General features: G+C 43.9%; 2 protein-coding genes across 4 annotated transcripts in view; one reads left to right on the top strand and one right to left on the bottom strand.

Annotated features, from left to right (window-relative positions):
- Positions 1–11,376, top strand: part of LOC133354455 (ubiquitin-conjugating enzyme E2 D2-like) — a 29,401-nt gene extending 18,025 nt beyond the window's left edge. The window contains exons 6-8 of one of the 2 annotated variants that reach the window (XM_061571305.1): positions 1,958–2,051; positions 4,859–4,940; positions 8,519–11,376. In XM_061571305.1, coding sequence (XP_061427289.1) covers positions 1,958–2,051; positions 4,859–4,907 — 143 coding nt within the window. In that variant the 3' untranslated portion in view covers positions 4,908–4,940; positions 8,519–11,376. The remainder of the gene's footprint in view (positions 1–1,957; positions 2,052–4,858; positions 4,941–8,518) is intronic. The other variant, XM_061571306.1, reaches the window with a different exon arrangement.
- A 180-nt stretch (positions 11,377–11,556) lies between these two features.
- The window catches only part of LOC133354454 (annexin A4-like), a 29,157-nt gene continuing 14,557 nt past the window's right edge, over positions 11,557–26,156 (bottom strand). The window contains exons 6-13 of one of the 2 annotated variants that reach the window (XM_061571304.1): positions 25,442–25,532; positions 24,946–25,025; positions 24,038–24,094; positions 21,595–21,688; positions 20,761–20,856; positions 14,193–14,251; positions 13,974–14,096; positions 11,557–12,052 (exon numbers count right to left, since the gene is read on the bottom strand). In XM_061571304.1, the coding sequence (XP_061427288.1) occupies positions 11,993–12,052; positions 13,974–14,096; positions 14,193–14,251; positions 20,761–20,856; positions 21,595–21,688; positions 24,038–24,094; positions 24,946–25,025; positions 25,442–25,532 (660 nt within the window). In that variant the 3' untranslated portion in view covers positions 11,557–11,992. Of the gene's footprint in view, positions 12,053–13,973; positions 14,100–14,192; positions 14,252–20,760; positions 20,857–21,594; positions 21,689–24,037; positions 24,095–24,945; positions 25,026–25,441; positions 25,533–26,156 lie in introns of both variants that reach the window. The other variant, XM_061571303.1, reaches the window with a different exon arrangement.

Here is a 26,156-nt window from a genome sequence, read left to right as displayed (position 1 = left end):
GGTGTTCGCAACTAGAGCATTTTCATGCGTAGAAAAGTAGGACACGTTTAAAAAGTCTAGGAGACCGTTGAGGCCAAGTGATCACTATAATTAGCGCCATGGCGTGGTCTATTCTTAACCTATTTCCTTTACTGGATGCTTCTTCATGCACGGCAACTAAACAATGTCATCCTTCTCGAGTCCAGGAATGCACAACAACGTATTTCATCTAGATGGAAACTCTTCAGCTGGAATAGCTTTCACTCATTAAATGTTTACACTTTTTAACTGTGAGATGTCTATAGGTTGATTTAACAACATTACTCCTAATAAAACTTGTTAACAGAGTTAATATAGATGTATATATAAAGGCTGACTATTAAAAATGTCATGCCTGTTTTTAAATGCCATATCATTTGTGTTATGTAATCAGTATTTAATCAATCCTGGCTGCTATAAAAATAGATAAATAAATGTATAATTCACTTATATTTAAAATCGCTATTCCTGTTTGAGATGCAATTTCTCTGCATTTAAAGTACCATTGTAAAATATAATGGTACATTTGCTGTGGCAGTTGATAGTCTATTGACTTTTTAGGTAGCATTGCCTCAAATACTTCAATTTACTAACTTAACCATGTAGAAATATAAGTTGGAATGAATGAACGGTACATAAACTGTCGATTTTGTTGAGTCAAAATATTCAATTCCACTTGCTGCTTGGTTTTGTACTGCCTCACAGAGTGGTGTTAGTGGTAATAGTTCCTCCTCAACCACCGGTGTTAATCCTCACCCAATAATGCCTTGAACTCTCCTTTATCTAATGGGTTTCATATTTGTTTTTTCCCCCCTCGAATGTAATCTAATTGTGCTCCTGGCGTTATGCCACGAGATAACAAAAAATCTGAAATACATTTTCACAGCAATACAAAATAGTCTTTGAAGTGGCCCTCTTTACCCTTCACATAGTCGGAGGTGCTCTTTGTGGCTCGCGAATTTTGTATGGATTTGGAACCAAGCATTTTGTTTGCGTAATTCTACAACCTGGAATTGGCAACATGACATTTTCTAGATACATTTTGGTACAATATAGAATGTACTTTAATCACAGGCATTTACTCTGATTTAGACCCAGGTTCATTCAATACAGTGGGCTGTATCATCTTGCCAAAACCAGGCACCCAAATTAATAATGATACCAATTTTCTATTTCGGAGTCCAGTAGTACATAGGTCACCCAAATATAATTCTCTTTTTTAATGTCATTTTTCACGTTATAGCTTTTGAATTTCATGTCGCTGTATAAACACATGTAGTAGAATTACACAAATAAAGAAAAAAACATTGAACATGATTAAAATCTAAAAAATGTCTTTAATAATGTAATGGCTACAATGAATATAATTTAAAATTGAAATGCGGTATTAAAAAATTAAAGTATTTCTATATTTAATATTATTAGCCAAAGTACTTAGCATTTCTTAAAGTAATGGAAGCCTATTACAATTGCCATGCACCTTGTCATTTAAAATTAAATGGTAATGTATGCAGTATAATGCTAATGGAATTAACAAATCTTTCTATATATGTTACGCTGAGCTACTCTTGGAGCTACTGTATGCAAAAAATATTTCCAGGTGGACACTTTATCAGGTGCTTTGATTATATTTGAGAAAGACCACTAATAGAGCAAGAGCAGATTCATCGATAGTGTGTGGTTCTTTCTAATTTTGGCCCACAGTTGCATTACTTGAGGCATATATTTCGATACTTGCACTGAACTTTAATTTAAAAAAAATGTTGACTGCTGCGAAAACTACGAGAGGGTCAGAGAATGGATTTGAATTACAATTATTTTGTGTTATTCCGTTGATGATTCTATTTTACCACTGTGGTTTGCGAGTAAGTCTGCCTCCCCTGGCGATGTTGCTAATTCATGTTCTGTATGAATGCTTCCTTATCGTGTTGTCGTGCAGTGCTGCTGTCTATTTGCTCGCTGCTGTGTGATCCAAACCCAGACGATCCGCTTGTGCCAGAGATTGCACGCATCTACAAGACAGATCGAGAGAAGTAAGTTTCTTTAAACCCTTCTACTCATCGCAACACAGTGGGGTGGGTGCGAGGGGGGGGGAACTAAAAACTCTCGCATGTCAACTGCTGTACCCACAGTATTAGGGTGTAAAAATAGACATATATATTTTATGTTGCATGTGTTTCTCAAAGATGTTTTTGTCAGAACTCACAAAGTTAATTTCAATGACCAACAACTTTATCGCGTATGCGCACACGTCAGCAACCTTCGTGCGGCTCTTGAAGGACTGCTTTGTAACGTAATTTATTAAGGACCACCGTCTTGTCTTTACATGCATTGCGGCTCTTAAAAAATATTGAGGTTTTGATCAAATTTGAAGAAAAAAATGGTCCCCTTGTTATTTTTGTTGCCGCCCCCTGCTTAAGTGAAATCGTGATGTCATTCTTTCCTTTAGAAAATACACGACTGAGCAATCTTATCACTTTCAAATTTGGTGCAAACAAATTAAAATGTCCCTTGCTGCAAATGCATGAGTAGCTCAGAGCTCTTATGGTAGAGTACCATAGTTAGTATGTTGGGATGTAATTCAGATTTTTACTTTGAATAATGTTTTCATATGCACCATGTAGCCCTCAACCCAGTTGTCAAAGGTTGCACAAGAATCTCACATACTTAATTTTATACGTAGTTATGAGGCAATAGGTATGGCAATAAGAAAATATATTTTCCAATGGAGTTATACATTGTCTGTTGGGCACGTTAGGCATGTACTAAATAATTATTTCAAGCAGCCCAGTTTTGATTTTAGAGGTCATAATTGGGTACAACTCCTCCATTGTTGGTGGGGAAATTGCTATTGGGGAATTTACGTTTTAATAAGTAACGTGTTAAGGTGAAGTAGATATAACATAACTGGGAGGACGACAGTTTAATAACCTTTGTGATATTTTATCTTCAAAATGTTACTACTCCCAGTGTGTTTGAAAAGTAAAATGGTGTCGTCTTAATGTACGATCAATGTGTGAAGTGTTTCTGGTGAATCCAATTTCCAGGATGCTGCTTGCAGTTGTTTCCAACAGTGCATGAGTCAGACAAGTGGGCATTGCACCTGTTACTCCTCAAATACATGGTAGTCCCTTGGCAAGCAATCGTGGGTCACTGCCAAGGTGTTGGCAAATTTTATCGCTCTAAAACTTATCACCAATTATTACTCTGAAAACCTACTTAGATCGTTTAACCAGGTGGGAACTCAAGAGACTAGGATTAGTCTCATTGGTAAGAGTTACCTGAGCCATCAAGTTTACAAAAGCGATTGAATAAACTACTACGGTGAAATTAATAAATCGGAGCCAAAAACTAGCATGTTACGAGACAAATCAAAAATACCATGCAAACTTAACTCGGTATTATTTAAAAGTATTTTCTTGCAACTTAAATTGATTTGGACATGTAAGTTTTAAAACTATTCATCGTGCAATAAAAAAATAAGATGAACTATATACTCATCTCAAAATACCCACTTTCTCCATGATTTACACTTTTAAATTAATATCTTATAGACTGTGACATATGTTGTTGAACCTTTTAAACATTTTAGGCAGGTAAATGAATCGATCCCTCTGTCAGAATGTGTTTTCCTCTACCCAGATAAATAATTTCATAAAATAATTTATTAAGAATTATTTATGATCAGGTCAAACATTACACAGCCTGATTTGCATATATGGAGGTCGCCTTGCACTTGTAGCCATTGTTTAGATATTTCAGCTATACAGACACAAGCACTGTGGTTGTATCTGAATGCAGGTTGCTCGCTTTAAGTAATTTTATCTTGAAACATTGTGCATGTATTTCCAGTAGCTTATCGATAGTGGCTTAATTGGAACAGTTTTCAGTATTTTCAAATTAATATGAATTAATTCTTCATGACGTAACTCAAGAATTAGTGGTGTCAGCATTGGCAAATCAATTTTTCATAAGCATTACGAAGGCAATCGCATTAGCAATGCAAACAGTGGGGTAATTGCTCTGCTACGACTGTAAAAATAATTTACTTCTCATAAAACTATGTTAGAACATTCCAGTTAATGTGTTTTATGGATGTGTGCTATGCATCCATTCAGCGTCACTTTTTTACATGGTAGGTATTTTGAATAGCAAACACCTTTGATTGGGAAGCTAACAGTGGATTCTAAATTGTGTACAACTGGTAAACCCCATTTAATGTAGGACACTTGCACAAGATGGACTCAGTCAAGTGTTGTTGGGTTTAATCACTACTGTCTCCTGAAGGCAAGGAATAGGCTTCGAACAACCGAAACCGCTGCTCGTAGCCTGGAGATAAAAAAAGATTTGAATCAGCTGTTGTACTTGGCATTCCATTGGGTGGCACATGCCTTTTAATACAAAGATTTTTTTATAAAGTGGACAACATTGTAATGTAAATTTGCTAAACCATTCGTACTGAAAGGCCAGGCTTAGTCACTGGTAGTCCCACAGCAATAGATCTTTTTATAGTTTTCTATTTAGAAAAAAAATACAATTTTCCCAAGCAAAATGAGGAGTTTGCTAATGGGAGCAGATGAAAGTTATCCATGTTGTTTTTTTTATATAAATCCAATTGGGTTCTGTACCCAAACAACTGTGAACTAAAACGTACTCGTTTGCAACGATAAGCATACTTCATGATAATTACACGTGACGCAATCCCCATCGGTGAATTTCAGAACTTTCAGCCATTCATGTTGATCATTAGAAATGTGTGTTTGTACCACGACATGCTTTTTGTCTGCCTGGTCATCTTTACACTGGGGTGTGTGGATGTTCCATTGTGCCGGCCCTGCAGGTATAATAGGATGGCGCGGGAGTGGACAGAAAAGTATGCTATGTTGTAGTGGTGTTGAGGATTGGCTGACCTGGTGCACCGTGTGAGTGGCTTGTGAGGGATGGTTGCATGCTTGCAATGGAGTGGCTTAGCGTTTGCATCTGAGAGCGTTGTTACTTAAAATTGACACATGGGTGTGGTGGTGTTGCAAGGGTCCTCTTGAACAGAATTGGTATGCACACCTTGACTTCTAATTAAGCAACGTACTATTAACAGTGGTGTCAGCATTGAAATGTTACTCTTGGAATATGTGGGAGGCAGAATTAAATAACAGTGCATTTCAATATTGGCATGTGGAGAAATGTGCCTCTTTCATGCAGATTTCTTAGGCTAAGAAAAATATTGGAAATCTAAAATGCACTCTCTCAAGTAGTTGAGGTGTTTTACACAATTTTGTCAAGCTGACATGTTAACATGATCATCTTCACCACTTTGATACGTTAATTTGTTTCAGTAACTCTCAGTGTGTGTGTTAATAAAGTTCTTTCAAGTTGAATGTAACATTACAAATGCAGTCTGCCAGGTGATGGCAATCTGTCTCAGTGGCTCACTTTTTTTCTGCTTTGATGGCCTAATGTTTGGCAGTCACATTTGCTACAAAATGGCTCCTGAGATTTGGAGCCATTTCTCATAGTTCTGCAAATAGCTGGTTCGAGATGGGCTGGCGACTGTCAATGCTGTACTCATCAAACATTGCCTGTTTGTATGCTCCATTTGAAATGAGATTTAGAGATTGGGTGGGGGGGATCACGGCAAATGTAGTTACTCAACATTGTCTGCTTCCAACTAGTAAGAGATTGATTCCACCCATGCGGATGTTCACATTATTGTCTTGGAAGAGTTGTATTATCCTTCAGGGTAAGAAATATGTTCTATACGATCACAGTTTAGTTGGTCTGAAACGTCCAGGTGTGGCTCAATGCCTTGTAGTTTTTTTTTTCTCACCGGTCACATTTGTACTTCAAAATGGTAATAGTGACTCATAAACAACACCTCCTTAGTTCTCAGCGCTGAAAGCTTCTGTCTACTGGCCGCTTTCCTTTCACTTCAGACCTGCCATCCTTGAATTATGCCCCTAATAAAATAAACCACTTGGTCACTCCCCTTGTTTTATTGTGCCATTAAATACACATGCTAACTCGAGGACAGTAGAGGACACTAACTTGCACGTTCAGGATACACTGCATACACTTAGCAGATAAACTGGACGCATGCTCAGAATATTCAAAAACTTCACACAACTCGACACTAACCTCCCCATAAACTACTTTAGTTTTCTCGATGTATGCATGTGCTTCTTCACGTAGCCTTCATGAAGGCTTTATGCTTTGTATGGCATACTTTTAAACACAACAGTTCATATTAAAATCTTAAGTGATATGCATTTGAATTCTATTGGTTAAAAACATGTGCTGCTACAGAAATCCTGAAACAAATATCGGAGTTGACGGGTACTTTTGGAACTAACACATTTATTTCAAGAATGTAATAACCGCGTGACATGCTGTTGGTTTTGTTTCAATCAATTGTCTTTAATGTTGCATACTGTGCATGTTTATGCAGTGAATATTGATCTAACAGGTTGGAACATATATGGTGGTCACAAAAATAACATTAAAAGCAGACTGAAAGTTATTGTTGTATTGTCAGATGCGGATATATATATAGTACCAAAGCTTCTTATGGTCTTTCTTATGGAGAGTAAGTTCATAGCCAGCATGGATAAGTCTATTCAACATACTTTCATGTTAACAGTTGCAAAGTTTTACACCGTTTGAATTAAAAGTGGTAATTTCATACATTGCATTCTGATAAAAAGATACACATCTTGTTTCTACAAATATGATTCAAGGCAATAGTGCCTTTGTCAGCATCAATAACCTATTATGCATTCGTGATGTTATTTGCTCACGCTGAAGCGCATTTGGATTTCCACTAAACATAGCATATACTAATTCTTTACCTAACTTGTAAAAACAGTTGTCTACAACATGCCTTTAAAAACAAATGCTCTTTCACCTAAACAGTAGTGTATGCATGTTTGGATGTGCCTGGTGTTTGTATTTGTCTCAGTAACACAGTGGACGTTGCTGTGATTGCTCAGCTAATGCTTTGTTTCCATAACACGTTTAAATCATGTCCAACTCTTGGCTGTTCTTGGGGTTTTTATTCATGCCTCCCTATTGCCGAGTTAAAATCAGACGCCAATACTGCAATAAACATTCTGCAAGCATGACAGAGGAGTATCCTTTCAGTTGCATGCTGTGGCCCTGGCACCTGGCTGACAATAAAAATAATCGCGACTTTACAGGCAGCCATGGCCCCAGAATGCTTCCTTACCTCACTCATTTAGCTGTGTTCATTAGTGAACTGCTACGAATATATACATATTTAAAATGAATGCTTTTACCCACCACCCTTACCCTGCCTAAATGTCTACCCCAGTGGAAGGTGTGCCCTCCCAGGGTGCATCTCTAGGTTGTAGTGGATTTGGGGGAGAAAAGGCCTTGAGGTGTGGTGAGTTTTAAGGGAATATAACTTGGAGGAGATGAGGCCACTCAGTCAATGGGTATGCATCTTAGCCTGACTCGGCCTAACTTGGGCCTGATTAAACGGTTCTAGCGTGTCTATCACGGGTTATTGAACCGTATGATACTCTTTCGGTAAATTCACATAGATAGAAAAATAATAAAAAATCACGACGTTTCGATCGTAACACAAGCAATCCTCTTCAGGTGAAAAAATACAGCAGGCGGACTGCTGAGTCAGGAAGAAATGTAGCGAGAGAGCTACTGCAGCCAAAGGTTATAGAGGTTTGAGATGGGTACAACCCAAGGGTAAGTGGGCGGGGCAAGAGATGGAATTTGCAAGTAAATGCAAGATCGCAGAGCTAGGTATACCTAGGCCATTGTGTTGCTAAAGATTAGCATGGGTACAAACTGAGCAATCGTTGGAAGGACGTTATTAACCAGGTAAAGTCATAACTGGCTGTGATGCTTCCATCCTACCTGCCTATGTTAGCAGCTATTTCCGACTGAGTTACATTACCTTGTTAAATGTCTTTACATTAACAGGCTAAATGTCTCACTAACAGAGCTGCTGCTCCCTTTCCCTCGATGCGGCGGTGGCGCTCGTTGTTTAATTGGCTGAATGTCTCTCATTAACACGGCCGCTGCTGCGGGAGCCGTCTCACATCGACATGCTCATCTCTAATCTCGAGCAATACAATGGCCAAGATTTTCCTAGCTCTGCGATCTTACATTTACTTGCAAATTCCATCTCTAGCCCCACCCAATTACCCTTGGGTTGTACCCATCTCAAACCAATATAACTTTTGGCTGCAGTAGCGCTCTCGCTACATTTCTTCCTGCCTCAGCAGTCCGCCTGCTGTACTTTTTTCACCTGAAGATGATTGCTTGTGTTGCGATCGAAATGTCGTGATTTATAAAATTTTATTTTTCTATCTACGTGACTTTACCGAAAGACCCAAAGAATATGGATTCCTGCAGTCACGAAAGCTTTAAGTCAACATATAATATATCTTTTTTAAAATGTGACAGGAAAATGGTGGCACTTGTCTTCATAATGCAATTGTGTGTGCGTGTGTGTTTCTCATTGCAGATACAACAGAATAGCCAGAGAATGGACTCAGAAGTATGCGATGTGATCAGCACAGGATAGATGTGTACGGTACCCTGCCCATACCTAGAGAAGGAAGAAAAAAAACCGAGAACCATCTTGAGTCTGCATCCAAAAAGAGCGAAAATGCTTTCAGTGGCCCAGCTGTTTAGAAGACTGCTCCCCCCTTCTCCAATTTATAATTTGATGACAAAGGAAATGCGTAATTTTCTAACTTAATACCGGAGTGCTGCACACTACCAAGTCTTTAGCGTGCAAAACCAGTTAAACTCTTCTTGTCCACTGTACATATAGACCACTTCTTCATTCTATCCAATGTTATGAGTGAATGCTAGTCAACTGTGTTTTGGCCTCCTGTCTGCAGCTTTTGTTTCCAACTATAGGAATACAAACTTAAAGGCCATTATTTCAAGGAGACTTTCACGGTTAAAGGATGTGCATAATGAATCACCTGCCTCGTTGTGCAAAAACAAACTTTCCACAGTTGCAGCTTTTGCAATCGGGAGTATAACAGCTCTGTATAGTGCAAAATCATTGCTAAATGCTCTGCTGCTTCTGACATGTGGCGGGAGGAGAATGGGTGATCTTAATGATTCAAACAAGCACTGTTGGCTCGCACATCTTGGCAGTACTATTAAAAGTATCAAAATATTGACTTAAGTGTAGGTTTTTGAATTAAATATGTTACGTGCTTTGCTAATATCTTGAGTTATGTTCAATTAACTGGATAACACTTAACCAATTAGGTGGTTGGAAACATATAGCATTTCCCTTATAACTAAACATTACCCATCCCAACTGCCCGCCGTCTATACTGAAATAATACGGCACACTTTTATGTAAAGTGAAAATGCATGGTGTTGTATAAAAGGGACATTTTACTGTATATTAAAGTGTTGGCACTCTGGAAACGATGTAATTGTATCCTGCTCACGCATGTTTTTCAAAAATGATATTTGGCATAAGTAACTTTGTAGTACATGTCTTTCAGTGAAGACGTGATATTAGGGAATCATTTAACTAATGTATTGAGTTAAACGGGCAAAGGATTTTATGTTTCTGAGATGGGTAAATGGTTTTTTTTCCATGAATACTAAAATTCCACCGCATATAAATTAATAATTCCCATAGCTTTATTTTTTCTCCAATTTTTATAGGAAAAAAAGTCATTGTATAGACATTGCTTTAGGCTTATGTTTTGCATGGTCATTGCAGTAAGTAAGAAAGCAATGGGATTGTAGTTACTATTGCTTGTTTCGGAATTCTGGTGGAACTTAACCCAAAGACTAAAGTGTTCAGTACTGCACTAATGAATGCAAGATGCTTGAGTGCCCTGACCTGTTAAGGCACGTAACCCTTGTAGAACGTGTGGCTTACGGGAAGACATTGGTGCAGATGCTTGCTCTCTCGCCTGCATTAGGTGAAATGCAGAGGCTGCCACGATTGGACACGCAGTACTGTTGACTTTTGTCCAGTGAAACGAAGCGGCCAGTTAAAAACGGCACAGCAATTGCATTGACTGCAAACTTTAAATGAGCTTGGAGCTGTGGATCATTTTTTTTGTTGTTGTAACATCCAACTGTTAATCCTTTGTGCTTGTCGGATAAAGAATCATGCACATTGTTGCTCATAACTTGGAAACGAAAAGTAGGAATGGTTTGTGTTGCGTAATGTACTTATGTCTGAGCTCTTGGCATTGTTTCATGGTTTAGATTTTGGAGTGTTCACTTGTATAAAAATGTGTAGTTAACCCTTGAATGGTGCCCCCCCCCCGCCCTCACCCCTTTCTCCCAACCCACGTAAACGAAACGCTTGAGAAGCATGCACGACACATAGTTAAAACAATGGCATTTCCTTTTAAGAGTAAAAAAAACTAGAAAGTGGCACAACATAACCCTGCAATTGAGGGGTGATTTTTTTGCAAAAAATACGGCTCCCTTGTCAGTGTCACTTATTTTACGAGTACAAACGAAGTCTGCTGCTGTTTTGTAAATTTAAAGATGCTTTGCCCAGCCAGGCACTTTATTCTGTTAACTCACAGCACTATTTTAACAAATACTAGCTTTACGTAATGCAATTCATTTTAATTGATCGCGACCTTTCGGTGGTTCCAGCTATGGGAAATGTGCAGTGCTCTTGTGAAGCTGGAAAATTGTTCGCAAAAAAAAAACCTGTATTCATATGAAGACACTGTCATTGTATCTACTCTAGTGTAAACATCTTGCTTTTAAATGAATAAAATCTGTGTGCTTTGTTAAATTATTTAGGAATAATTTGTATATCCTTTTCGTCATCTTTTTTTTATGAATTGATTGCAGATGGGCTTTTAAGATCGATAAAATGGCCAGCCCAAAAAAATCACGAGTACATTTTATAAGGAGGCATTGCTTTTGGCTCTTTGGTAATGGTCAGATAGCCTTCCCCCCCGTTTATTTGAAATGTTTAGGGTAACCCCTTTTGCCCATAAATACGCCGTAAATACCTTGTTTGCAAAGCGCTCATGTAAGGCTTGCTCTGTTATAGCATCTGGCCTGTAAATTGGGAAAGCATCTTTGAAGTGATGGTTGTGCCATTTTAGACAGCTGGAAAATAATTGTGCAAAACATTACACCAATAAACTTTTCTTTCTTTTCTTAATAATCTACTCATAGATTCTTGTATTTCAGTTCATTTTCATTCTCACCTGTTTGATACTGTATTTGTACTCGAGGGTTCTTTCATGTAATTTATTACAGCGTTAGTTTCAAAAGCAGCCGTATTCGCTACAACTCTCGTCCACCTTCATTGGTACAAATAGACTGTTATTGTAGTAATCCGATTAAAATTACATCACTAAATCATTTGAATTTGATGTTATTACTTTAACCTTGATTCCAAACGAGGTTGTGGTTGTCTGGCGTATTTTCCTACTCAAGGAATTACGGTGCCTACGTTTGTATCGGATGATACATCTGCATTGTGAAGTCCGAGCCAAAAAAGATCATAGACTTGATGTGTTACTACAACGACGACAATGCAAAATGGGTGTACACGTATTTATTTAACACGTTTGCAGAGACCACATTTGTGTACATAAAACATCACACTTCATTGCAATCACTCTTAACATACTAATGTGAAAATGCAGTAAAATCACTCGTTATAACCAATGATAAGTTCCATTCTACTTGAGGCATAATGTGCTGTGTCTTTCAGTATGAATTGTGTGTAAAATGCACACAAATGATCTTGCGTGTTCTACAGTATTATGTAATACTAATGTAATGGGAGCTTCGAGATGAGACCTGTTGCGTCTTTTGCAGTTGCGATTACCGACATATAACCACTTGAATAAGTGCATTGTCAAGTCAAGTAAGCAAAACGTAAAAGCAGAAGCTAAACTAAAAAGCCAGTGCTATAATATATGGAATATCATGCGTTGATCACATCTGGAATGCCTTCCCCTTTCTGTAGATTTCAGTCTCCTGCACTGCAGATGCTCGCCAGCGTGGTGCGGAAATCTCCGCTGGTGTCCCCCTGGTCGAAACGAAGTGTGAATAAACACGCGTTACCGAGCATGTGCGCAAGACTTGTCAGACCAATACTGTATGTGCTTAGAGTTACATGACATGTAACTAGGCAGAAACGTAACACACTCAAGTAAAATGTACATGTGTAATGCTTATGTTGAGACGTTTAAAGAATTACAAAGTCAAAACTACATTCACATTGAAAAGCGTTTGTGAATGGTGTTGCGTAAATACGTCTTGCACAAATCCTTGGATATCTAACGCAAAGACTTAATAAAGCTGGCTAGACATTTAGATGCAGTGTTCCTCTAGGTTTGTCTTTTGTTGGATAATGTTACTACTGATAGAGCACACAGACGAAATCAAAGTATCCTGCTGCATCTCGGGACATGGGGTGGACATTCCACATTTCATGGGGGGTGTGGGGGGTGTGTGTGGGTGGGTATGTGTCCACCGGTGACTTAATTGACCCCAGAGAGATGATGGACAAAAGTTGATGCCCGAATGTGCTTGTAAGGCACTTCCCTATCCTATAGCAAATCCAAACACAACACTGGAGTATATATGCACGGGGGGAAAACAATAGTTCCATAAATGTTGTTTCAAAGGTTGAATATAACGTTTGACAGAACAATGCAAAATGAAGTCTAGTAAAACTTTGAAGATCTATATGAATAATTAAATTAATTGGACGTAGCAAAAAAAGCGTGCTTATTTCAATGTACTTCTGACAGGTAATTTTAAGAGGCGTAACGCAACTTGACTGTGTAACATGTTCAGTTTGCATTTTCCCCGCATCTAACATCCAATGTTGGAAGTCCCTAAAATACTGGCCATGTTCACCGACCGAACGTGTAATGTTCTATAATTTGTATAAAAAAAACCCAGTCAATTGAAGCTGCATTGCTATTTACTGGCATTGCTTCTTAGCATTTCCCATCTTTTCTCTACATTTTACACAATGTGAGGGGTGGCAACTGCTCTCATCGGCAAATTTGCTTATCTACAAACCGGTCGGGCCGCGTGAATACGAGGGGATACAAATTGCAGGCGTCCTTTATTATTCGACGAAAACGTTTTCATTTGCCGATCAAATCAGTGTTACGTAATAACGTATTCCCTATTTTCTTCGTTTGGTTAATGTTTACTTCAATATAGGATGATTCAGAGTCCTGCTTTTTATTAAAGGAGCACCACGATGGCGAGATGTCACCTTGCTCGCCTGGTGTGCAGGATGTCGGGATTCCATCGTAACCCCGACGCCTGCTGCTGTGTATTTGGAGTTCACATGTTCTCCCCGTGGTCGCGTGGATTTTTTCTTCGTCTCCTCCGGGTTTTCCATCCACATTTATGAGCATGCATTGAGATTATTTAGATTTCGATTATTTACATTTATATTATTTTATTATGTTCTATTTTTATTATTTTATTATTTCTCTTCTACGTGACTTTACCGAAAGAACCAAGAAGATTATTTAGATTATTTTGGTGCTATAAATGTCCAAATGATGGGCCACTTTGTTGATCCATCATTTGTGGCCAGGCCGCTTCTGAAATATAAGTTAATACCTCCTCTGTGGGCTTTGCCTGGGAGGATGGGGATGGCTGAGTTGTATTTGGGTGATGTGTTTTCCTTTCACTCTTGATTTGAAGCTTTCGTGACTGCAGGAATCCATACTCTTTGGTTCTTTCGGTAAAGTCACGTAGGTAGAAAAAATAATAGATCACGACGTTTCAATCGCCGCACAAGCGATCGTCCTGAGAACTTTACCGAAAGAACCAGAGGTTTTTTTTTACCTTTCTTGTACTTTGCACGACTATCATGTTTTTGTACTGTTGTAACGCTCTTACCCGCCCCAACCGGACATTTTTAAAACAAAAGAGCTTTATAGATCATCGGATTCCTCCAGTATAAATATTCAGATTACCTCGATGACGGCTTGTAGCTCCTCGCCGTACGTCTGCTTGTAATGCTGCTTGATGTTCTGGAGGTCGACCTCGGAGCGCGAAACCAGCACGCGGATCAGAGTGTTCTCATCCGTGCCCAGGCCCTGCTGGAAGAAAATTGAGGCTCTGGATTATATTCAATCCTTAAGTCGACCGAGCATTTCTCGTTACAGCTGCTGTTGGTCATCACCGCGACTCACCTTCATCGACTTGTGCAGTTTGTAGGCGAAGAATTCTTGCACGTTCTTGATGCACTTCACTGCGACAAATAGAAAGAAACGTTGGTTGTGTTTATGTTGTGCACAAGCCCCTTTTTGTCAATTGACTGCTGGATGAAGGTCCCTCTGCAAGCTGTCTCAGTTGTGGGGGGGGGGGGCTGTGTGACCATACTTCACCTTGCGGGTTGGTGAAGTGGGAGACGGTTCAAGCAACATGCTACAAAGCCAGCCACCCGAGATTGAGCCCCCTTACATGGCTAACATCAGTGGCGAGTAATATCAGAACCGGCCCTTTGGTCCCCCCGCTCTTCAACCTGCGTGGTGAAGTATCGTCAACCCCCGTGAATAAACTGGCATGGGTTGTCCCTCATCCGGCAGTGGATTGAAACAAGGACTACATTTTGACTTTAAACTTTTGTGACTGCAGGAATTCATATTCTTTGGTTCTTTCGGTAAAGTCACGTAGAAAAAATAATAAAATAAAAAACCACGTTTCGATCGCAACACGAGCGGTGCAGATGACGACCGTTTGTGTTGCGATTGAAAACAGGGGAAAAACCTATTATATTTTGCTACTGGCAAAGGAGGCCTCGTGATGTGAATGCTTACCCCGAGCTCTCATTACTCTAACCGTGCGTTGTCTTTGAGTTGTGCGCCTTTTGGCGTCATCTGGTCGAAGACCTATGAGACTGGGCTCTAAGAAAAGCTGTCTCTGGTGTGGACCAATCAATTTCAAGGACAATGCACACATTATCAGTGTGTTTTTGTTTGCATTCTGACCGCATGTATTGTGGTTAATGTAAACATGATTCCTCGTAAAAAGGTTTCAGTTTTGTTGCCAGAAAAAAGGGGAAAACCTATTATTAGATATTTATACAATTAGGGTTTTGTTTGTTTATCCAAAGCTTTCACATTAAGTTGTTATGAAGCCAGGGGAAATGTTGCCCTGGGTGGTTGAATGCGTGAGCAGTGTTTGTGCTTGATAGCAATTGTATTACACCCGCACGCAAGCAGTGGATGAAGCCTGCCAACAAATTCACCACGCACACACCCCGAGGGGCCAGGCCCTTCAGGGATGTTTACCTTTCAAGGACAGCTCATTCATTGGCTTTTTTTTCTAAATGAGCAAACGGTACGGTCACAAATTGCATGTACACTTACAGCAAGCACACAACGCGGGCGGGGAGACACAGGGCACATTGTTGAGGCCGCTCAATGTTCGGACCGGAGCTGTCAGCTTGCAACTCTCTCTAAGGCCCACGTGGTGGTGTGTCGTGCCGGAGGAAGCCATCACACAATGCCACTGTTGTGTCTCTATGGTGCTATAACATAAACTTGCCACCAGCGGCGGCGATAGGCATAAAGCAAAGTAAGCACAAGCTTAAAGCCCCCAAGTAGCTCACGTGGTCCCGGATTCGTGAAAAGAATATACAGCGTTGGTACACTAAATATCTCACATTAATAAACACGAGGTCATTAACATAGCCCTATGAATCTCTCATGTTTAGTCGACTTTTCTCGTCTACACAGCATCGCGAGGTTTGTCACTATTTCTCTTATCTCACAACATCTCTGTCACCAGCTTACTTTAACAAAGGACTACCCCCATCATCTCCGTGCCCAGCACAGTGGACCCACACTGAACGCTACAAAAGTGACAACGCCCTCAGTGATTATCCTGGGTCACGATGACTGCAGTGGAAGCACGCTGACCACAAATGCTGATTAAAAGTAACACTTTTTTTTATGTCAACAGACATTTAATATACATCTCCATTATCTTCAGCACCCGCGATTTATCCATTGCAGGATGAAGGCCTTCCCAAGCCGTCAACAACCGTCACCACGGCGCTTGTGCCAGGCTAAGTGCATTTTAAGGCCACGTGAAGTGTCAAACACCCGCTGACATGTCACGGGACACACCCAGGTGCCATGGGTTGACTGACTGAGATGACTGGCTGATGGCACCACCTGTAGTCCCTACTGCGTCAACTTGCTGTTTTATCCGCCCAGCGCTCCTCTCGTTGTTGTGAGCCGTCACCACCCCCCTTCACTGGCACGGGATTCAACAATCCACCAAACTCCTGCACAGGAGCCGATTTCATCGCTTCATCTCCTCCGTGGACGTACCCATGGACGCGTTCCCTTGCTTTGAACCATCGGCCATCATCCCTTCTCATGATAAGCCCTGTCCAATCTCAACTGCCTTTCTTTAAACAAAACATCTAGTTCTGTTTATAATTTCCATCATCGCCTGATTCGTGTTTTTCTTCATGGCAGCGTCATTCATGCATCGGTCTTTCCATGCTTGTGCTTTCATCATCAGTTGTTCTCTTTTCCTCGTCATTTCCCATGTATTACGATCCTTATTTCTGCAGGTTAAAGGCGCAGCCGTGAAATTACTTGCTCACTTCACACTGCTGGTGGAAGGGCCTCCACAATCCGAAGCTCTCGGGCAGTGGCTCTTCACCTGGGATGCACGCACCCCCTGGTGGTGCGAGACTTGGGAAGATTTTTTTCGAAGGTAAATCATCGAAACACAAATTAAGCACGGGCACGCACTTTGTTTCATGAAACCGATGTATTTATCAAATTTTTTTTTTACGATTGAGAAGCAAAGGGGTTCAAGGCCGCAGTAAATGTTGAAGAAGCACTGCTGTAGAGGAAGGTGTTTCGGCTTCCACGCTGGCCAGATGTCTTAGCAAAGAGGCGCTAGTCACACCGGCACTTCACACAAAGCGTACACAGCTTTCTTCCTGCGGTCAACTCGTTTATACCGCCGGGCGGACAAAGGCGGCGGTCGGGGGGGGGGGGGATTTGAAGAAACTCGCGCCGCTGTTTCAACTGCCGCTACGGGAGATCGACTCGAACCGGCGACCTCTGGGTGGCAAGTCCTGCGGTGTTGCCAACCCCCCCCCCCCCCCCCACGGCAGCTTCCACTTCCCTATACTCGGGCAGCGATGAATGTAAGGGCGCCCCTGTACTGCCAGCCGCGTGTTGAGACGTGCACAGAGTGGCCACAGCAGCGCACCTGCGAGTTGCACACAGGGCCTTTGAAACAATGAACAATGGACAGTGCCCATTATTTACACGGCTCGCACGGTGTGGTGGGGAGGCCATCGTCCAGCAGTGGATTGACAACACGGGCTAGGCATGTGCACGTGCACAGAGGCAGATCGAGAATCTTCCTATGGGTGGTTGCGGTGGGGATGCAGTTCCAACATAGGAAGCTTTTTACAGGAATAATATAAAAAAAACATTCAATGTATTCAAGGGCGCCGCGGTGGCGAAATGTTAACTCCCATGCCTGCTGTGCCGGTGGTCGTCGGTTCGATCCCGATCCCAATCCTGACGCCCGTATATTTGGAGTTTGCGTGTTCTCCCTGTGGTCGTGTGGATTTTTTCTCCGAGTTCTCTGTTTTTTTTCCCCCCTCCACATTTAGAATCATGCTGCAAAGAGTACTTGGCTGCTAGAAGTTTCCAGCTTGATAGGCCACTTTGTTCAGCTATCATTTGTGGCCAGGTCTCTTCTGAAAAAGAGCCATTGTGCTCAGCGGGCCTTACCTGGTAAAATAAAAAATAAACTTGTTTATAGTTTTGATTTTCCTGGAATTTTTTGTTATACAAATTTCCGTGGTCTTAGGGGGGTAAGCGCTCTGGGTGGTGATCGTCATCGTTCACCACCTGGGATCCCCCACTCTGCATTAGGTGCAGCATTCCCTCGTTATTCGCGAGGGATAGGTTCCGGAGATGCTTGTGAACAGCACATTTCACAGATAACGATATTGACCTCCGCAAGCCTACAGTTTGTAATGAATTCCCTTAAATACATAAATAAGCTATGAAGTGCATTGACATTACCCCATCACTTTCTCACATCACATTATCTGTCATAAGTTTATCGCATTACGTTTTTTCTCTCTTGATGCAGCAGTCGTGTAGAGTTACGGATAGCCAAACATCGCGGATAGCAAGTCCGCGAATACCGAGGGAATGCCGTCCATCACATGTGCATTTCCATTGGATATTTATCCTGGCTCTTTTGCAGCATTCATTGTTAAAGTGTATTCGTATCACGAGGTGAGAACACGAGAGACCGGGATAGTTTCATCTTCAAGAGTGACCTTGCGTCACCGGAACGACAGAAGAAGCCGTGAGATGGATGTAGTACGACTATAAATCAAGTAGAAAAATGGGCGTCAAAACAACTCTTGAGTTTAGGGATAACATTTTGTTTGTAGGGTGTTGTGGGATTCTGTGGTTGTGTGCTATCAACACAGACGCGGTACGGAAGTCGGATTCTCACCTGTTATTGGTTTTCCCAGGATTGCCCTCTTATAATAATAATAAATATTTCACTCATCCGACTTGGGAAATCTGTAAGACTTCCTGGGACACTACTGTTACCCACCACAATGCTTAATCACAATCATCATCATCGTCGTCATAAAACACCACTCGAGCCAATTCCTTTACACGTAGTTCGCCACTCTCACATTATCGCGAGACATGATTCCTGCCATGATGCGGCCCGTTTGTTTAAGAGCGTGCCGAAACACTCCAACAGACGACCACAGAGGGCTTCAAGCCAAACTGCTGGCGAGCGACCACCTTCCTGGCTGCCTTCCCACGTTGTCTGCGGTTTCCCCTCTCCGCGCCTGCGTCCGCGCGGGAAACGAACCAAAAAAATTATACAGCGCATCTCCTCCCCTCCCAGCCCACCCCCCTCCCGACCGAGATGCAATTTCTCACCAACGCTATATAAAATCTAAAACACGATTGTGATTTTCTTTTTTCGTTAAACAATTTTTCAACCTGGGAGGTGGTGGCCACCCTATAATGGAGAGAGATTGTGACTGGCCGGGGGGGGGCACGGGGGGGGGGGGGCACGGGGGGGGGACACGGGGGGGGGGGCTCGGGGAGGGCCGCGGGGGGGGGGTGGGCGCGGGGGGGGGGCTGCGGGGGGGGGCACACAGACTCGTTGGCACCCCTTCCCAAAGGGCCTGCAATTGTTTCTGTAGCTCCGCTCGTTGGCTGTACCGTCAGGCACCGTAATCCCCTTTCAACCTCCTCGTTTCTGCTCAAAAGCCTCTTTTGTGTGTTTTGTGTGCGTGCAGGCAGAGATCGGTGCAGTGGCTGAACAAGATGTGCATGCCAACTCGCTGAGCCCCCGCTCAATTAGGGAGTTAGTGGCATTTTCCAGGAAATTTTACGTAAGCTTAAGATGTGTACACGAGGCATCGACTGCAAGTCTGTTGTCAGAGACTTCTCGGAATGTATCTGTACTAAGTTACCCAATCTAATGTTTAGGCTTGAATTTAACCACCAATCCTAATGTAAGAACCTATACTTCGATCATATTCATCATCATCATCAATCTTCCCAAGCTGGTTCTATTTCCCACAATCCTTAGATTGTGTAATCCACCTAGCGCCTGCACATGAGCCTGACTTCATCGCTCCATCTCCTCGGTCAACGTACTTTCAGATGTGTCCCGTTGAGCACAGGCCCAAAAGGCCCCAAAAGCTTCCAGCAACAAACAGCACAATTAAAGCTGTAATATATAATAGCGCTGCATGTTTGTTGCATGTATGCTTGTTGAACTTCATTTGCACCGTACGTTGACAAACAGGATTATCGGAGGTGCAGAGGAAGGACACCAAACTAAACACAAAAAGCAGTTCTAAAAAATTAGTCTTCAATCTATATTTAAAAGTGCATAGCTCCAATGGCTTTCGAATATCGGATGGAAGAGCGTTCCAGACAGCCGCAGAAGGACATCTAAAAGTGTGCGATGCAGTGACCGTCTTTGCTCGACGGGCAGCCAAAAGCCACTGAGAGGATGACCAGAGTTCACGTGATGGTGTATGCTCTTTGACGAGATCAGCAAGGCATTTTAATTAATTTGTGGTGAGAATTTTGCGTGTCATGAGTGCGACCTTATGATGTATTCGTTCGGTAACCCGAAGCCAATGAAGCTCGGCGAGCACTGGACAGAAAATTGTGCAAGGTTGTAAGAAGTTGGCGGGGGAAAAAATACGATGCGAAAGAATTCCATAGCGGAACGGTGCGAGAGCAGAAGGAACAGACAGACGGGCTTGTGACCTGCCGTGTGGTGAGTGAGAGAGAGTGTTGCTCTTGTGGGGAGCGGTAATGCAGCGGTAAGCGCTACGCTGCGCTACGAACCTGGCCACCTGGATTCTATTCCCGCTCACAGGCCAACACCGGTGACGATTATCTGAACCGGTCCTTTGGCTCCCCTAGGGCAACTCAGCCTCAAATGACGACCTAGAGCGGTGTGTAAATATCATCACTGGGGAGACAAAGGCGGCCGGGCGTGGTGCTGGCCACCCACCCCATCGTGTGCCGTGCTGGCCTTCATAAATGCTCGCTAACGGCGCTCGCTCCTACAGTCTGTTTAGGCTACACGGGTGATCTTTATCCGTGTGTTCTTGTGAACTATGATGCGGTGGGTGAGCACCGTGTCGGATGAGATGAAATCAGTCAGTCTGGCAGCCCGAGTCCGTGCTTGGGAGGCAACAACTCTCACCTATGGCCAGCAAGGCATCTTCAAACGAGCCGGCCGTCTCGCTCTTGATGCTGTCCTCGATGTCTTTGTTGGTCATTGTCTTGTAGGTATCGAACACTGAGAAGACAACGCGTGCACGCGTTCAAACACGTGACCGATACATGCGCACAGCAGCGGCGCAAATGTAGGGAGGTGCAGTGGCAGGGTGATTAACTCACTGCGGCTAGCGGACCAGTGATCCGAGTTAAATTTTGGCCACGTTTAACATCAGTGGCGAGCGATATCTTAACCCGTTCTGGCTGTCCCTGCTTCACCAACCAGCACTGAACAGCATGGTGAAGTATGGTCGCATTTCCCCCATCACTGACGTGGCGTTGGGAGGTCTTCATCAAGCAGTGGATTGACACAAGGGCCGTGCATTATCCTTGCAAATGTGATTTGTAACTCTCATCCTGACCGATCTATCGAAAGCTACATTTGAATGTGCACTGATATCAAGGGACTGTGCATTGTCTTGGTGTGGTCTGGGACTGTTTTTGCTGTTGTTTTTCTGCCTTGCCCAAGCTGGGGAATTTGCGTACTTATGCAATTTGAATATCTGAACTAGTCCTGGGCCTCTGCTAGGTCGACTCGACCTCAATTGAGTACCTGGTGCGATGTGTAAACATCGTCACTGAGGAGACAAAGGCGGTCGGGTGTGGTGCTGGCCACCCACCCCCTCGTGTGCCGTGCCGGCCTTCATAGGTGCTACTCGTTAACAGCGCTTGCCCCAGCAGTCTGTGAAGGCTACACGGGCGACCTTTGTCTCCGTTTCGCCACATTGCAAGGGAGTCGTGGGGCGGGGGTGATACGCACCGCGGCGCAGGTGGTGCACATTGCGCACGCACAGGATCATGATGAAGGCTCCCTCGTCGGTCCCCCACTTCTTCTCTCCCGCCTCAAGCAGCTCCTGCGGAGTGAACCCGACCAGCGACAGAACAAACCAACGACTCAGGAGTGACCCTCCGGCTCAGGCGAGCATTGGGGCGGTGCTCATCTCCCGTTCGCGGCGCCGAGCCGGTTGGTGGACAATCCAGCGTTGCTATTATGAAGCCCCCCAACGCGTGGAATGAAACGTCGGACATCATAAACATTTTTTTGTATTTTACCAGGTAAGGCCCACTGAGCTATATATAGTTATCTGTGTAAATTTAAAGCAGCCAAATAATCGAAATGTGCGATGTTGATTCTAAATGTGGAGGGGAAAACCGGAAGACCCAGAGAAAAGAATCCGTGGCGACCATGGCAGCAGGGCGAGTCTCTCCATCAGACAGCCACCGTTGACTTCCCCCGCAAGATCGTATTGGTTTTATCGAGCCCAGGGCGATGATGGGCTGAGTCAACCCTCCAGCCAGGAGTCAACCCTCCAGCCAGGAGGGTTGACTCAGCCAGGAGGGTAGACTCAGCGCTAAGGTGATGAAATGTCATCTCCCTCGGAGGTCCCGGGTTCGATCCCGACCCTGACGCCTGCTGCTGTACATTTGGAGTTTGGGTGTCTCTCTCCCCGTGGTCGAGTGGACTTTTCTCCGGGCCCTCCGGTTTTTCCCACCACATGTGGAATCAACATCACGCGTTTAGAGTAATTGGCTGCCGTAAACTTCCACACGATTCTAGATTTGAAGCTTTCGTGACTGCAAGGATCCATATTCTTAGGTTTTTTCCGTAAAGTTACGTAGGTGAAAAATTTAAATTTTATTTTACTTCCACACGATGACAAGCCGCTTCGTTGAGCTGCCATTTGTGGCCAACTTGCTTCTGAAAAAGAGCGAATAGCTCAGTGGGCTTTACCTGGAAATATGAAAGTAGTAAAATATATATTTGAACTCGCAACCGCATCGTTCTGAGCTACTTGCTCTATGGCTGAGCCACCGTTTCAGTGAGCCGCGTAAAGTATTAATCATTCGCATGCTGCCCTATTGTCCTTGGCCATCGATCTGTGCGACTGGTGACCGATGACAGAACGAAATGTCATAGAAGTGGAGGCATTCAACAGATATCGCAAATACAAAACAGTTCATAACCGACGAATTTAAGGTGTTGGGTTTTCATAGCCACTTATACACACTTGTTTTGGGGTAAGGCCACATCATTGTGTTATGGCATAATTCTTGTCATCATCCCTCAATCATCCCAAAAAATTGGCACGTTTACAAAGATATTATTGCATGTGCCAATGCATTGATCAACGTATGACATTTTGCTCAGACTGCTTTGAGCTTCAGGCGATGAAGCTCAAAACAGTTTTAGTGAAAAACGTCGCCGTACATCGATGTTAAATTCGGTCGAGAAGTCTTCCGCCACCGGTGAGGAGGAGGCGGTGGCGGTGGAGTTTTATCGGTCAGAATTTGGTCGACATGTCACGGTCCTCCGAGGCGGTCCCCACAACATCGGCAGTCCCTATCCCCGACACGTCGACGTCAATCCCAGCGCCGAGTTGACGGCGGAGGAACCCCGCAGTGTGGAGCAAGCGGATTGGTGGCTGGAGATGAGTGGACACTGGTGCGAGGTGTGACGAGATGTGATTGGCGTTTGGGAATAAGGGGACAGAGATGAGGGGAGGGGGAGGGAATGGGAGAGGGGACCGTGAGGATAAGAGGGCACGTGGGAGGAGGGACGAGGAAGAGAGAGCTGTGGATGGAGAGGAGAGAGCTGTGTATGAAGGAGGGAGCTGTGTGTGGAATACAAGGACTGGAACCCTTGCTTTACCTGCCTCCGTGTGTTGGTGAGGAGAGTGTCCGCTACAGATACATTGGCCACGTATAAATAAAATTGTAATACCGTTGTAAACGTGACAATCTTGTCGGGTGGTGGAGGGTGAACGACATTAACTTTGGCATAAAACCCCCATCCACGTGGTCTCGTACAAAAAAAAACATGGATCACATTCAAGGTGTGTTTCCAGTCCTGGAATGACCACTTAACAACTTAGCAAGAGTAATTTATCGGTTGTAAAATTTTTAACATTGCGGTTTCCGCACCCCGTCACCCCCCATATTATTCCATCGTTTTGGTCGAGTTTGCTACGTACGGTTGAGTTTAACCATCATTGCGTCTACGTAGGATTGAGCTCACACGTCATCGTGTCATTCATCTGCATGCAATTTCCCGCCATTGCCGACCCGAGCTTGGGCCCCGTGACACAGATCTCCGTGGCTCATCGCGATCTTCCAGCGTCCACCAAGCGCCTGCGTCTGCATCACTTCCACGAGCTGGCAGTTCGGCGAGCGCGCTGCCTTCCGCGGTCTGCGTTATCGGTTACCTTCGCGTCTTTTTCCACGAGCTCTTGGTCCACGAAATTCCCTTCGTCCCTGTTCGCCTGGACACACAAACAAATCGGATCAAAACGTGCGCTCGGAACGTTTACCCCGACACGCGCCGACGCTCGGAATGTCGCCTTTTTTGTCGTCGTTTAATGAATGCGTCTTACCTGCCGTGACGTACGGATTGTATCGCACCACCAGTTTGTGCGTGGCGGCGCAAAGCGTGCGATTACTTCGTACTCAAAGCTTCAGGGACTGCAGTCGTCGCACGGATCGCTGGCGGTGCGTACGAAAACACGGTCCCCTTTCATGACCTCGCCTGTCGCTTCACTTTTGTCTCCGCCCGGTGGGCTGCACCAGACGCTCGCCTCATTGGGGTGCCGCGGTGGCGAGATGTTAACGACCTCACCCAGTACACAGGAGGTCGTGAGTTCGATGCCGACCCTGATGCCTGCTGTATATTTGGGGTTTGCATGCTCTCCCTGAGGTCGTGTGGATTTTTCTCCGGGTCCTCCGGTTTTCCCCTCCACATTTAGAATGAACGTGTGTTTTGAGTATATGCACTTTTAAATCCAGATTGGAACCTCATTTCTTTAGAACTGCTTTCGCGTTAAGTTTGTTGTCCTTACCCCGCACCTCTGCTTAGCACGTTTGGCTACATACAGTGCAAAACACGTTCAACATACATCCATTCCAGTTCTCCCCCTGCTTCCCTTGCTTAGTCCTCCAGCTGCCCTGCAATCCTCCAATATCACGGCCAGACACGACAGCAAAGTACATCCGAACTGTGCTTCATCTCTCACGGCTGTAGATTGCCGGCAAGCGCTATGTTGATGTGACTGAGCATTCCGAGTGGAATGTGTCGCGAATGAAGCGATCTCATCGCGGTGCCAAGCCGCGCACACACCTGCAGCAGGGCCACCAGGACACGGCGCAGGTAGCTCGAGGTGTCCGAGGCGATGTCATCCTCCAGCTTGTTTCCATACTCTGAATGGTAAAAGGACGGACAGAATTTCACGTGCAATTAATGATGATGATGATCATCATCATTTTAAAAGGTTCACAGCGAGGCCGATTCTGCTGATGAGACGGTAAATGCCGAAGCCGGCCCAGACTTCGCTTGTGTTGCACCAATGCTGCGACGGATGAGATGCACTCCGAGAGGTTGTTGTCATTCTGCCCCTGATGATCAGTGGCAGGATGACACCAACACGCCCTGAATGACAACTACTCAACAACAACCTCTGAATGATAACGTTTTGCCACAATTTGAGCTCCGGAGTGATTCATCGCCTCCCCGCGCCACGCAGCCTCCCAATGAGAAGTTGGGAGCTAAACGAAGGCCGACAGGCGGTGTTAGACCACGCCGCGGCACCGAACTGGTTGGAGATCACGGAACTGACCTTCCTCGTACACGTGGCTCATGGCGTTGATCTGCTGCTTGGTGCGTGAAGCCAGGATCTCGCTCAGGCAGCCTTCATCTGTCCCCGCGCCCTGCCACGGTGAACGGCATTAACATACGCGGGAATCGACTCACGAAACATATATCGACTCTTCCCCATTACAACTTTTAAAGTGCTGGGAGCACGATGTGCGTCACTTCGTTTCACGCGATGGGCGCTTCTTTAATGCTGAAGAAGCCCCCAACATCATAGCCAACTTTTAATTTCACCAGGTAAGGCCCACTGAGCAGTATAACTCTCCTTCAGAAGCGACCTGGCCACAAATGATAGCTCAATCAAGTGGCTTATCACGTGGCAATTTATAGCAGCCAAATACTCTACACGCAGGGAAAAACTAGAAGACCCGGAGAAAAATCCACGCAACCACGTGGAGAACATTCAAATTCCTAATATACAGGCATCAGGGTCGGGATCGAACCCACGAGCTCCTGCATACCAGGCCAGGTCATTAACATCTCGCCACCGTGGCGTGCTAACCCTTGGAAGGGACTGAGCAAAGGGGAATCAATCAGGCAGGTGCATTATGACAGTATGAAGGTTGGTATTCTCAAGGTTACAAATATGTAATGTGCACAATTATCACTCGGAGGCACAGGAAACCACAGATAACCGGGAAGCCAACCGCAACAATTGCCCAAGCTCTTTGGACCGATAT

This window comes from Lethenteron reissneri, chromosome 47, assembly GCF_015708825.2.
Source record: "Lethenteron reissneri isolate LAM-NWPU_2019-01 chromosome 47, ASM1570882v1, whole genome shotgun sequence".
Classification (NCBI taxonomy): Eukaryota; Metazoa; Chordata; class Hyperoartia; order Petromyzontiformes; family Petromyzontidae; genus Lethenteron; species Lethenteron reissneri.
The sequence above is the reverse complement of the archived record's forward strand: the minus strand, read 5'-3'. Positions and strand labels throughout refer to the sequence as shown.